The sequence below is a fragment of the Neopelma chrysocephalum genome, unplaced genomic scaffold (genome assembly GCF_003984885.1).
Source record: "Neopelma chrysocephalum unplaced genomic scaffold, ASM398488v2 Primary Assembly neopelma1_22b, whole genome shotgun sequence".
NCBI classification, from domain to species: Eukaryota; Metazoa; Chordata; class Aves; order Passeriformes; family Pipridae; genus Neopelma; species Neopelma chrysocephalum.
This window is the reverse complement of record NW_020897690.1, coordinates 6,026,807-6,039,945: the sequence shown is the minus strand read 5'-3', so window position 1 is coordinate 6,039,945 and position 13,139 is coordinate 6,026,807. Positions and strand designations below refer to the sequence as shown.

The 13,139-nt window shown below is 42.2% G+C and overlaps 1 protein-coding gene across 6 annotated transcripts in view; it reads right to left on the bottom strand.

The window, feature by feature from the left end:
* Positions 1 to 2,812: 2,812 nt before the first annotated feature.
* The window catches only part of CARMIL1 (capping protein regulator and myosin 1 linker 1), a 194,559-nt gene continuing 184,232 nt past the window's right edge, over positions 2,813 to 13,139 (bottom strand). For 4 of the 6 annotated variants that reach the window (XM_027678778.1, XM_027678794.1, XM_027678786.1 and 1 more), the window contains 4 exons: positions 11,726 to 11,959; positions 8,873 to 9,007; positions 6,793 to 6,939; positions 2,813 to 3,866 (listed from right to left, as the gene is read on the bottom strand). In XM_027678778.1, the coding sequence (XP_027534579.1) occupies positions 3,730 to 3,866; positions 6,793 to 6,939; positions 8,873 to 9,007; positions 11,726 to 11,959 (653 nt within the window). In that variant the 3' untranslated portion in view covers positions 2,813 to 3,729. The remainder of the gene's footprint in view (positions 3,867 to 6,792; positions 6,940 to 8,872; positions 9,008 to 11,725; positions 11,960 to 13,139) is intronic. The other 2 variants (XM_027678811.1, XM_027678820.1) reach the window with 1 other exon arrangement.

Genomic DNA, 13,139 nt, shown 5'->3' with positions numbered 1-13,139 from the left:
AGAGCTCATGCTGATGGCAGCTCTCAGTTAAGTGTGGTGGGTCGTGCAGATTTGTGACTAATGGGCCACATTAATTCCCATGTCATCTCAGCCTGGCTGGCTGGGTCTGGCAAAGGGCGAAGATTTAAGATAATTGCAGTTCCCATCTTAGGAAGCAGCTATTTACTCTTGTTACTGCACATCAGGGAATACTTTAAAAAGCTCAGAATCTATCAGTCAGATTTTAACCTCCCTTGGCAGAGAGTGGGAAGTAGGTCCTGCAGATGTGGTACAGAGCTATTTGAGTTCACGCTGGAGTCTGGCAGGAAGCCACAGCCCTTCTCCAGCACATCTCAGTGGGGAAGGTGCTCCTGCTACATACATCACAGGTGAAATTCCTCAACAGAAAAGCCTGAAAACCAGATTTATGAGCAGAAAAGAGCAGGGCAGGTCCCTCCAAGAGAGCTTCTTGCCCCTTTTTCTCAAGTGTGGATCAGATAGGTGAAGCTCTGAATGGAGATGCTGGTGCTAGCAACTCTTCCAGGGCAGCATTTCTAACTGGGTGACTAGGGCTGCTGGTCCTTCCCTCTCATTTGGTCATACAGTATGAGTGCTTATGTGCACAGGAGGAAGCAGAGGACCTTGCTGTCACCTCAGACACTGCCACCCCTTTGCTGTCAGGCCTAAAAATGGCAAATGCATCATGGAGCTGCTGTCTTGCCTGACACCAGCCCAGAGACCAAGCCATCATGTCAGATATAACCCTAGCTGGATGTTGTGAGCCCTTTCTGTGCAACCAGACTGCACAACACAGCACTGTGGAGAAGCCCTCAGCTGCAAAAGGAAGGCCAGCAGCACGCCTGGGTGCAAGTCACCTCTCCTCCCATGCCAAACTCTGCTCCCACCACTGCTGGCACAGCTGGAGGTGCTCAGGCAGCACCCAGTGTGTCACGGGGAGGAATGCAAGGCATCAGTGGTATTCAAATATGCTATGGATTCCCTGAGAGAACAAGTACCAGCCCTTTCCTTCAGTGGTACCATAGCTGATCTCTGTTCAGTCTCCCAGGAGCTCCAGGGGTCTCTGCCATTGGCATCCCACCAAAGCAGCTGAATGTGGCTTCCAGGCTCTGCCCCTTATACTCTCAGGGCAGTACACAGGTCAGGACAGGCAGGGAGCACAGGGGACTGACCACAATGCAGCTCAGGCACCAGGGAGGCAAAAAGAGAAACGAGGATTCCCTCAGCTGCAAACCTGCTTTGGAGGGCCTGCAGTTCATGGAAAGGCTCCTGCCCCATAGAGCTGTGATCCCCCCAAACCTCCCAACCAGCTTGGCTTGGCACCAGGGCAGTGATTGTTCTTTCCCTGAAACACACTGGCACTCATCCACGGCCTCTATGAGCTCAAGATACTGAAAATAAAAGTCACTATTTCCTAAATGTAGTAGAGGTACAAGAAAGGGGGTGTTCTGCAATGTGAATTCTTTGCAGTCAGGTTGATAGTGCTGTGTGTGTCAGTCAGAAAGATAGTAAAGAAACGAAAACCATCAATCCTCCCCACACCCAAAGCCACACACACAAAAACCAAATCCCAGGTCTTCAAGAGCTCTCACTTGCACTCCTCTAAAGTTCTTCCTCCACCACTCAGCCTGACCCACAACACACTGATGGGTTGGAATACAGCCAATGGAAATATACTGCTGTCTAATGAAATCACTACACTCCAGCCAAAAAATGTTACAGCACTAGAGCTTTTCTTCTTAACAGCACAAATACATGCTTACAGCCTTTGAGACATCCCTGTCTTTGGCTTACTGATACCAGGGTGATGGGCACAAACTACTGCCCTGACTTCCCACAGCAGGATCAGTACCTCAGTATCTGAGATGACTGATAAGAAGGACATCAAGGACAAGTAAGAAATTCTCAGCAACTAACTTCCCTGGAAGTTAGAGACTATTTTAAATTTTTGTCTTAATTTACACCGCAACTCTTGCTGTTAATTGTCTTAAATCCACAAAACCAATAAATAGGGCAACCCTTCTTGCATACTTAAACTTCTCAGGCAGTTTTCTTTTCCATGTCCTATGGGAATAAATATTGCATTTTATTTATGACTGGATTAATTTTCATTACTAATACAAGTATTTCTAGTTTTTCTTTGCAATTTGTCTTTTGTTCTTACCAATGCTAAATAAATCATGAATATATATGTGAATGTGAAGAACTCTCTCAATGATTTTAGACAAATGCAGAATTTCAAGACAGTGCAAACCCCAGGCACGAACCCCCAGCCCTCAGAACCTCTTTCCCACAGCCTTGTAGCCTACTTTTGAGATGTAAACCTCTACCAAGCTTCTAAGATGTTCTGTTTTGACTTAGCAGCCCTTTATACTGTAATAGGAGAAGTGGCAATAGCAGACATGTACACAGGGATCAGACAGAAGGTCACCTAACAAGCATTTCTGAGCATTTCTGTCCAGTCAAGAAGCCACAGAAGGGCCAGGGAAATTGCTCTTGAGAGAGAGTTACCACACCAATTTTATTTTGTCCTACTGGATTAAAATTGGGAATTCAGATAGCAGGTGTTTCTGGCTCATGTGAAGGCTACTCTGCTGAAGATCCCAAGGGAGGAGATTAGCAAAGAGATCTTCCTTCAGCAGTTTTATAAAGATAATGTGTATGTGTCCCTTTCAGCTGGAACAGGCACTTTACTAGAGGTAGAAAAATGACATGGGTTTTGTCTTAACCGCACACTTTGTCTACCTGACTCAATGCCAGATTCAAAGAGCAGAGACCATCAGACCACAGACACTTTTGTAAAAACAAAGACTAGTATTTCAGTTGTAAAATCATTTTTTTATTGTTACAAATATACATATGAATAAAATCCCTTCAACCTGTAATGCAAGTGGGTAGCTGTGAAATTTGCACCCCCTCCCTCAAAAGCTGAAATGTTTTTACAGGTGTCGGGCTATGTTTCTCATAGAATTACACATTGAAAGGAAGCTAATATGCAGACAAAACCGAGGAAGGCCTCTAGAAAACACCAATATTAATAAAATTTCAATTGCCCTCATTCCAATCAATATATACATTAATATACGAATGTGGAAGCATACCATGATTATACGTCATCCAAATCCTTCTCCGTTGTGCTTTCTGACGGTACACAAATGTAAGTGTTGGAGCTTTATGTACAGTAGGAGAACAGGAAGAAAGAAGCTCCCTATGGGAGAATGTAAAAACCATACCCAAGCATTTAATATATATAATCTATACAAATTATTTTATTAGTGTGCTCTTTTAATATAATTACAATGTGCAATTGCATACTGCAAGAATATATTTATAGGTAAGTCACGTGCAGATCTGACACATTTACATTCAGCAGTACAACACATTACCTGCTGTACAGTGTATTAGTGTAAGACAGTCTCCAGTTAATTTGCTTTGCTTTCTAAATGCCCTAATGCAGGGCACTCTTTGTAGCTGCTTCAGAGATATTCAAGTAGAATACATGAAAGAATGGCTGGCTTTAGGCAAAGGCATGGAAAGGAATGTCTGCATTGTACAGAATAGAAATTAAGGACCGAATCAATGCCAAGTGTACTGTAAATAATGATTGGAAGATCAGGTTTTCTGCATGGAAATGTACCTGTGGTGAAAGAGCAGCTGGCTAGAGGGGCTGTTGATTGCTGAACCCCGATTGTTATAAAAAGCTCTTGCGCTACAAAGCACTTGTACTGATTGCTAAACAAAAATAAAATCTTTATCTGCTTCTTCGCCGGAGTCACTGGACTTGCTTCCCTGATGACCATCTTTACTTAAGGACCTCTGCTTCAGTTCCTGGAACTCGTGAGACTGCTGCCCAGGGCTTCTTTTCGCAGCTGTATAAAACAGAAACAAGTCTTACATGATTGTTGAGGAGAGAGAAAGGAAAAAAAGAAGTCACTCGTGCACACAAGACCTGCTCCTGATCCTACTCATTTAACTTGCACTAGTGGCAGTAGCATAGGTCCATTAATTCTTCAAACCAGAAAAGGTGAGAGAGAAGAGAGAGAATTTGAGTAAGCTTTATTCTGCTGTTGGTTGGCAAGCAGGCAAACTTGAAATATGACACATAGTACTTCACTCTGACATCGGTAAACATTACAGTCAGAAATGACTTGGAGATTTTTTTCTCTTCATACTGCTGCCAAAACAGAATAGGATTCTTTTTTTCCAGCTGGGATGGATCTGAGACAGTACACTCCTGACTGCTCAGATGGATATCCCTGCTGAACACCCCTCAGACCGGCAGCACACATCCCAGGCAGCCCTGTCTCCCTAGCAGGACACATCTGTATTCTCCTTTTTGACTCAGAAGCTTTGATCAGGACAGACATTCACTGTGGCATCCAAGTTATCCAAACTGCTTCTCCCTGCCCCACTTCACTGCCACGTCCTGATGTCCTCCTTATTCCCTGATATGGGGGACACCCATGGCTCTAAGCCCAACCATCATCTCTTCCAGACGAGATCATGGGCTCTGTGCCTTTCTGTGCCCTGTAACAGGGAAAGCAGGAGGATATACCCTCTTTCCCACGATCTAAATGCAAACAGCATCCATTTCGTTTGCTCAGCACTCTAAAAATCTCTGTAAAGCCAGGGTTTTCTCCAAAGCTATAAGCTTTGAAATAAATTGGAAAGAAGGTTGTAAAACCTTGTTAAGATTCCTGATCTAATCAGTGGTCTACAACTGCTATGGTAACAAGCAGGTTATACACATTAACCGGGGTGACATTACCCAAGGATTGACAGCTTTAGAAATCTCACACTTCCACTTAAAATGACATTTTAAACACACTTATATGTGACTCTGTTGCAAGCCATCTCACTTTAGCCCCACAAAATTAAATGTTATGATTATGAGACCTTCTTTGCTCCACCGTTTCAGGTAAGGATGTCCAGCTTTGATTCACACTGATCCTTGTGCCTGACCACGTTTGCGAACCCCTCTCTTGACAAGGCACCAGCAGCCACAGTGGGCATGAAGCATCATCTCTCCTTCCCCGTGTAGCGCTCATCTATAGCCTCACCACTGGAAGAGACAGCCTGCCCTGCCACCGGCACACAGCACCAGCCACAGCAGAGGCAGGCAAACAGCAGGCTGTCACAGATGCCTCTCCGTGGCTGTTTTAAAATTGTGCCAAGATGTGTTAAGGACTGGCAGGAATGTAGGAAATGCAGAGAGGGATCCCAGGGGAGATGTTGCTGAGCTGCTGAGGCAGTCAAATAGTTCTCCAGAGTCCAAAATACCTGTCTCCTCATTTGCGCGAGCCAAAACAAAATATGTGAGGAAATGAGAGCCAGCAGCTACACACTCACTGCATTCTTATCCTGGCTTTGCAAGTCGGGAAACAGGAAAGGATTTTGAGAAAGGATTTTAAAACTATGAATAGAACTGGAGAGGATTAAGATACCTAAATACAGTAAAAAATATTCAAGCATTTCCACTTTCCAAAACACCACTGCTTCTCAAAGAAATAGATACTTGGAAAATTTTTGAGTCATTCTTGACACCTGTACCTCCTACTAATTACCCGGCCTTTGTTTGGCCCCCATGAACTCTTCAAACAGAACTCAAAACACACCCTGCAGCAGCCATTTCTGTTTATGGCCTGATAAATCTAGGCAGGTAGTTTGCCCCCAAAATAACTGAAAAAAACCCTGACATTAAAGTCCACGTAGTGCAAGCAGGCTTCTGCCACAAGAGCTTACCCTTGCCCCGATGAAACCATACACAGGTGACCTCCATTGGTCTGTAGCAGCATCTCAGCTTTCAAAATTTATTTTTTCAGAGAGATGTTTAGAATGAACTAAAATATAATAACTTGATTATGATAGGGAGGGGAGATTCTAAGTTTGGATGGACTAAGTTTGATTCTACAATATGATAAGGAAATCAGTTTATAAATTTTGGGGCGAGGATGTTACAAAAGGGATATGTGATGTCTTATAAGTAGAAAAACTGTGGGTAAATGGAGTTGCATGAGATATTCAAATACCCAATAAAATATTTCAGAAAAAAAGTAAGTGTGAATAATTGTTTAAACAAACCAGTGAAGATGTAAAGGCAAACATGTAAACATGTACCATTTGAGAACAGGAGTTTTTATATTTTAAAAACATATAGAGTAACCAAACATTTTTATAACTTCCTGAATGAGCTCACTAAGTCAAAGCTGCTCCTCAGTGCACCACAGTGGTGGGCTTGGGATCTTTTGGTGTTTTTTGTTTGTTTGTTTGCTTACGCAACTGAAAAATCAAAGTGATAATAAACAATCTGAATTTATCCAGTTCTCAAGCGGTTTTGTGAGTGATGCACTGAAACTGGCACTAACAATATTCAAGCTGAAATGTATTTTGAAACACCAAAGTGCACACATCTTAGAAAGAAAAGGTGTGCAAGCACACAAAGCAGCAGACAGCCCACCTGCAGCGTGCGTACACGGCAGCGTGCCAGTGCTGCTGCACTGAGCAACCACAGACTGTAACGAGTGCTCTTCTGCAGGGGGGCTGTGGGCACTAGATGGTACTGGTCACTGGTGTTGCCACGAAGGAAAAATGCACATGCATTTCTTATCTGGGAATTATTTCACGCCATGCAACTCCCATGGGGATAAAAAGATGATTAGCATCCCATGAGATTTTTCCTTTCTCATAACCCAATGACAAACCCACACTCTTTTGTTGCTTCTTTGCTATTGCTGTTTCTTAATTGTTAGTACCAGTTTTCAAGCATCATCTTGATGAAAAATGAAAACTTCTAACCAGAAGTTGGCTGTGCCTTCCTCTGCCCAGGCACATTAGCTTCCTCTTCTGCACTGGTAGAATACTGCCCCGGAGTGGTTTTCACGTTGCCAGATGGCTTGGCACAGTCAAGAGCTGCATCTCTTTTTTGACAATCTCCTGTTTGTTCTAGCAAGGAAAATGATTCATTTATACTCCTAAGCTGCTCTGTAGGCCCAAGTACAGAAAGTAATACAAATAATTTCACTTATCCAACCCATTTAATCAATTGTTCCAAGAGTAGTAATCAGTATGCCAGGTGATTGATTAAATGTAGCCCAGATATTTGGGTATGTTAGTAACTGGAGCCCAATCTTACAGCTGCAAACAGGTGTATTTGGAGATTGTCCCACAAAGAACAGTTAAACTCATTAACATAAAGCAATTTTATAATCAAGTATAATCTAATTTTTAGCTTTGTTTCATAGGAAATATAATTTTGTTTACTAACTTAGACAGATTTGCAGTGATTTACCAGTTGCAGAAATAAATTGAACATGCTAGCCTGAACAGCAGCAGAAAGGACAGAGGAACAACTGAGTGAGGAAGTAGAATAGTAATGAAGAAAAAAGAAAACATGAAAAGGAATAAAAAAATAAAAGAAACAGAATTTACTCTTTCCCAAACAACTTTATGCAAAGCATAGGAGCTCTTTAAGGACCTGGAAACCCAACTTCAGCCAGTCTAAACTATGATCAATCAAACGTGTACAGTGCAATGTAGAGCCAACTAGAAAACCCTGTGTTAGGCCAAATTGTCTGGAGACGTCTAAGGGAGCAAGGAGTAAGAAAGCAGTGTCTGACTCCTGTTGCTTTTGGCAACATAGATCATCTGAATACTCAGCCCTCTCCAGGGACAGGAGAGGTCCTTGGGTGTGTTGTGTCCTGCTAGCTGTACACAATTCAGTGAGATTGTGGTAGTTCTGCTGTACCTTTATGGCACAAGAGCAGCCCAATGGCATCATACAGGTGGCTGAAGTGAGAATCAAAACAAATACCCCACATGTGCTGACATGCAGTCACCAAATGTTAGCCACCGCTGCAACGATTTTCCAAGCAGCACAACACCCAGACTGTGAGGTAAGTTGTTTCATAAAGAAAATGGTAGCCTTAGGGAGAAGCTTCTCAAAACTTATCTATGGACCATGCTGCTTTGGGGATGGCTTTGCCCCACACCTCATCTAGAAGTTAGTGGTGGGTTCTGTGGGCAGCACAACTTCTCAGTCTTTACAACCCAGCATTATGTAGCTGCCTCGACTCAGTTGTCCCCATCCTACACTATGAAAATCTGTTGTCAGACTGTGAAAGAGCACCCCTTTGTTTCATAGCTTAAGTGATGGGAATCACCTCAGATGTCTTCTTTGAGGAGAGATCCAGGAAGGAAAGAGGTCTCACCCCCAGATTTTAAACACCAGCTAACACCATGCTGAGGAACATTTCTGTGACTACTTCTCCACATAGCCTATGTTATGCTATGCTATCAGAGGAAGCCTTAGTTCTTCTAAGAGCCAACTGTGGGCAACAAAATGCATCAGCAGAAGTAGAAATCCAGTGCACATGTGAAAATCAGCATAGAGAAGGCAGCAGCCTACTATTGTGCATAAAAGGTACCAAGCTTTGCCCCGGCACACAGAGACTCACTGCCCGAGGAGAAGGTGAACTCAGTCACATGCAGTGACCCCACAGAAAGGAGGAATACAAACAGGTTAGCTGCAAGGACCAAAGTCATGGCTGCTCCCCTGGAAATGTGCTGAACCACAGAGCTACATTTCACATTATTGTGTGCATCTTAGTTCAGACCAAACTAACCAAAATATACACAAGAGTCCCTTAATTGTTCAGCTACATTATTAATACCAAGGGATTAATCTTTCATTTGATTTGATCAAAGGAAGATGGGTGAGGAGATGCAGAATAGGTGACCAGATACACTTTCCTTGCCCTTTTCACCTTCAGATGAATAACCCACTTCTCTTTCAAGTGAAAACAAATCAGGGAACAATGACACATCAAATTTCACTCGAAGACGAGCACACTGGAACAAGTTATACCAACACTCCTACCTTCTTGAGAAAATGATCTGACTGAAGGGGTGCTCTGACCATCCTTTTCTTTATCAGAAGGAACTTTCTTTAGCACAGGTGGAAGCAGGGCAACTTTTGGGGAACTGGGGCCGGAGGGAGACTCTGGAGCTTCCTCTGTGGAGTAACACAAACAAAAGGGCAAGAAGTTACATTTGCACTGAAACTCACAGAAACGGTGCTGTTTATGAGGGGCCAAACCTCAACACGATACACAAACAAGATCTGAGCCAGAAGATGAAGGATTCAGGAATTTACATAATGTCAAGAGAATGCACAATGGTCCTCAGTCCAAGTGAAAGGATTTTAGCAGTCAAAGCAAGATCTGAATTTCAGCATTTTCAGGTGTACAGCTATTATAGCATAAATAGAAATTTGATGGGACCAACTGAATTTCCTGCAAGACATAAGTATGTAATTTGTAAAGAAGAGCTGAAAAAAAATTTGCATGGATTTTTGGAAATATTTGTTCTATTTGTATTTTCATTGTTCAGAAACAGAATGAACTGATCAACTCAGATGTCCTGTTTCACAGTTACAAGGCATAAAAGTGAACCAGGGAAACAAATTACAAAAATAGCCTACAGAGCTCTATACTTCCAGGAATAACTTCCCAATACATAACACAAGGGCATCTGTAAAGATTTGCTAAATAGAAAAAATACTTCATCTTCTGGACTGTGAGGAAATCTAAAACTTAAATTCAAATCCATAGTTTAAACCATCTAGATCTCTTGTTTTTCTAAAAGGCTGCATATGCATTATGTATGGCAAGTTGACTACCATCTTTACAGTCCTTACGAGAAGACCTTTTCAGTCTTCCACTAGACAGCCTTCACTTGGACAGCAGGGAAGTACAGCTACAGTGGATTACTTAACCTCCTTGTATGTTTGTTTGCCAAGAAGTAAACAGTGGCATATATACTCAACAGAGGAACTAGGAAGATACATTAGCATTGATAAAAGGAAAAAAGGAACTCAGAATACCACCTATATTGCATATTTATATGAAGAGTTAATTCAGTTGTATACTAGAAATTAATAGGAATTTATCTTGTTTTTGAGAATCCACCACGAAGGAAGTCAATCTTTTCACTTTCAGCACAGGAAAGCGATGACCTTCCAAATGCAACTTGATATGAACAGATACACCAATTCTTGGACCTTTGATATGCCTGTGAGGCCACTTGCTTTGGGAAGCTCAGTACTAACATACAGATGAGCACAGTGATTGGCAAACACAGCTATGTATTTCTGAACTAAAGTAGTTATGCGCTTTATTGAGGAACCACTTTCAGTTTTTGACAATTTGTGGACATTTGAGCTGTGTTCCTTTGCTCCCAGATTACTTAGCAAAAATTTGCTGCCATTTGTTTGTCCACACTGCTGGAAACAACAGCAAGAGCAAGAGCACGGAATGAATGATGCTTGGTTTTTTCATCATGTTGCCTGGGCAAGCTTAGGCAGTGGTTTACTATACTATAAGTACTAGAATAGAAGTTGGACTGTAACAGAGATGACATTGCTTTTACTCTTCCCCAAAGAGCTGACCTATTATGAGTAAGTACTAATTACTCTCTTGTGTTAAACCCACAGTATGCTCTCTCTGCCGGAAACAGGAGCTGGCAGAAACATAGCTCAGGTCTTTCTGATACCTAAAACTTTGATAGAACACTGCCTATTTTACAGATTAGGCATCACCAAATAAGACATGATTTCCTGCTGTATTCATCTTTGTATCTTACCCAATATCTCTCACTTTAATGACCATTTTTAAAATGGTCAATAAAATAAAAATAAAGCCATCTAAAACCTGATGGTGAATTTGTATTTGAACAACGTACTGCCCACTGGAGTATAGAGACTAAGTAATGCTCAGGTTACACATCAAGGGCAGAGAGGAGGCTGTAACATCCCTCTGTCCCCTCGTCTTTACCAGAAATGACATCATTCTAAGGTCAACAGTGAGTATGGGAAAAGCCAAGAGGGCTGCAAGCTCTTAGAGATGGCCATGCTCACATTTTTCACTCAACAGCAATTAATAAGCTGTATTTGGCATGGCTACTGGGGAAGTCACTAACTGGCTTTTAATTTCCCTCACCTGCAGTGGCTGTACTTTGGGAAGAGGGGTTTGTGACATAGGCCAATTAGACAGTAGACACGCAAACGTGTGAGAGATCTGCTGAAGTATTTCCCACTACTGGAAACCTTAAGATAATACCTGGGCAGGAGGTTAGGACAGAACAGAAGTTAATAGTTATTCAGTCGGCAGTCTTGCAGGGTTATAAAAGCATAGTTACAGTTATTTCCAGTCAATAGCAATAAGGAAAGAAACAAAGGCTAAAGAAGGAAAAAGATGGTAAGAGACACTTGGTTTGTGCAGGTTATTAAGAATAACTGGATTTGCTTGAAGGCTAAAAGCAGTCTGCCACACAGCCTCAAGGATTTCAGTATTTATAGCCAGGTGTTTAGAGAAAATACAGTGCTACTGTCAGTGCTACTACAACAGGACTTTGATGCTGAAGTAGCCTTCTATACTCGCCTTTTCTGTGAAAGCAGGCTAACTCAAAACAGCTCTGCCACTGCCACTACTACTACTTCTCATACTTTACTATTGAGGATCATAGGTTAAACCATTTATTAATGGTTTCAAATTAGGACAAAAGGAGGTGGAAAAGAAGGATGCGAGTCAAGAGCAAGGCACTGAAGAACTCGTCCCTCTACATTTAACTTCTGTTCAGCATGTGGTGATAGCTGTCTCCTCCATAGGCCACACAAACACGACTCAGAAATACCCAGAGCTGGAGACAAGGACTGCTCAGAAGAGCTCCTCACCAGTACGAGAGGCAGAGCGTGGTTTCTGTGGCACTGTGGGTCGTCCTGCCAGGCTGGGCTTTGTTGACTGCAGTGGGGGTTTTGGGCTGGTAGGTGTGTTGGAAGAACTTCTTGCCTTTGTGCCAGCTTCTGCCTTTGGTTCAGCTTTTGAATTTTTTTCTGACGATGCTGAAAGGGAGTCACCTTTATTCGATGCAAACCGATTCTCTGGAAGGGTCTGCTGCTGTTTAGGCACTGAAATAAACAGACACATAAAATGAAGTCTGCTGCAACACAGAAGGCTCCATGCACAGATATGCTTTTGTGGAAAATATCACCATTAGCTCACATATCACTGCTGCACAGCTATGTGAGTGTGTAAGAAGACCCCAATGTTGTATTTAAAATCACGGCAAGAAAAGCATCCAAACCTGCTAATTCTTACACATGTTAAGCTTGATAATTCAATTGCCCAAGGGGGCAATTGCATGTCCCCCTTTTTAATATATTTGACGTGATGGCTAGCTGGACCTTATTCCTCCTTCGTATTTCTGGAAGCAGATGGTACAGCCTACCTGCTGAGAAAACAGCAATAGATCAGTGGAAAAGGCAGCTCTTGACTGTTTTGTGCCTCTACAGACAAAAGGTTGGGTTTCCAAGATCAACAGAGAAATCCTGTCCCAGAAAATAAATCTCAAGCGTGTGACCAGCAGGCTACATATTCTTATTTGTTGCTTTTAGCAGGCTCTAGAGGAGATTCTGAAACGTAGCCCAGATCAAAGTATTCTTTATATGATATTTTGATTTAACTAATAACACTGCATGTGGATTACAGTTTCGACACATTAGTAAGTTTACGAACGTATTATTTATCCCAAATAAAGACCAAGGTATTTACAGATAAAGTTACAGTGACTTCCAAGCAATAAATCAGTTGGTAGAAAGCCTGCTGGATTCCAGGTTGCTAACAAGCAAAAAGCCTGCCCTACTTTCCTACTCAGCAGCTTTCAGAAGGTTGAAGGTTTATATCTAGCAGTTTCAATGATAATCTTGGAACTCGTATCTTAGCTTGGGACTTTCAACAATTGTCATGTCTTTATTCTCAGAAGAAAATTATAAACTAATTGAAATGCAGACTGGTAGCCCTATTTGTAAAACCCAGTATGTGCTCACAGATGCTGACTTGACCTACCTGCTATTCCCATTCAGAAATCCTACTGAATACAAAAGTGCTGAGCACAGACATTTTAATGACAGTGGGAGGGAGGAGAGTGTTGATACAGTTTGTTGCAAGCCAATCTCCAATATGTTTTTCCAGCTTATGTAGCTGTTTTTCAGCCCAGCTGGAGTTAAACTCTGGCAAAGCAGACAGTTGCGTGGTGCATATATATTTGTGTGAGTGCGTGACAGGGAGAGTTTGTGTCTGCACGCTTTC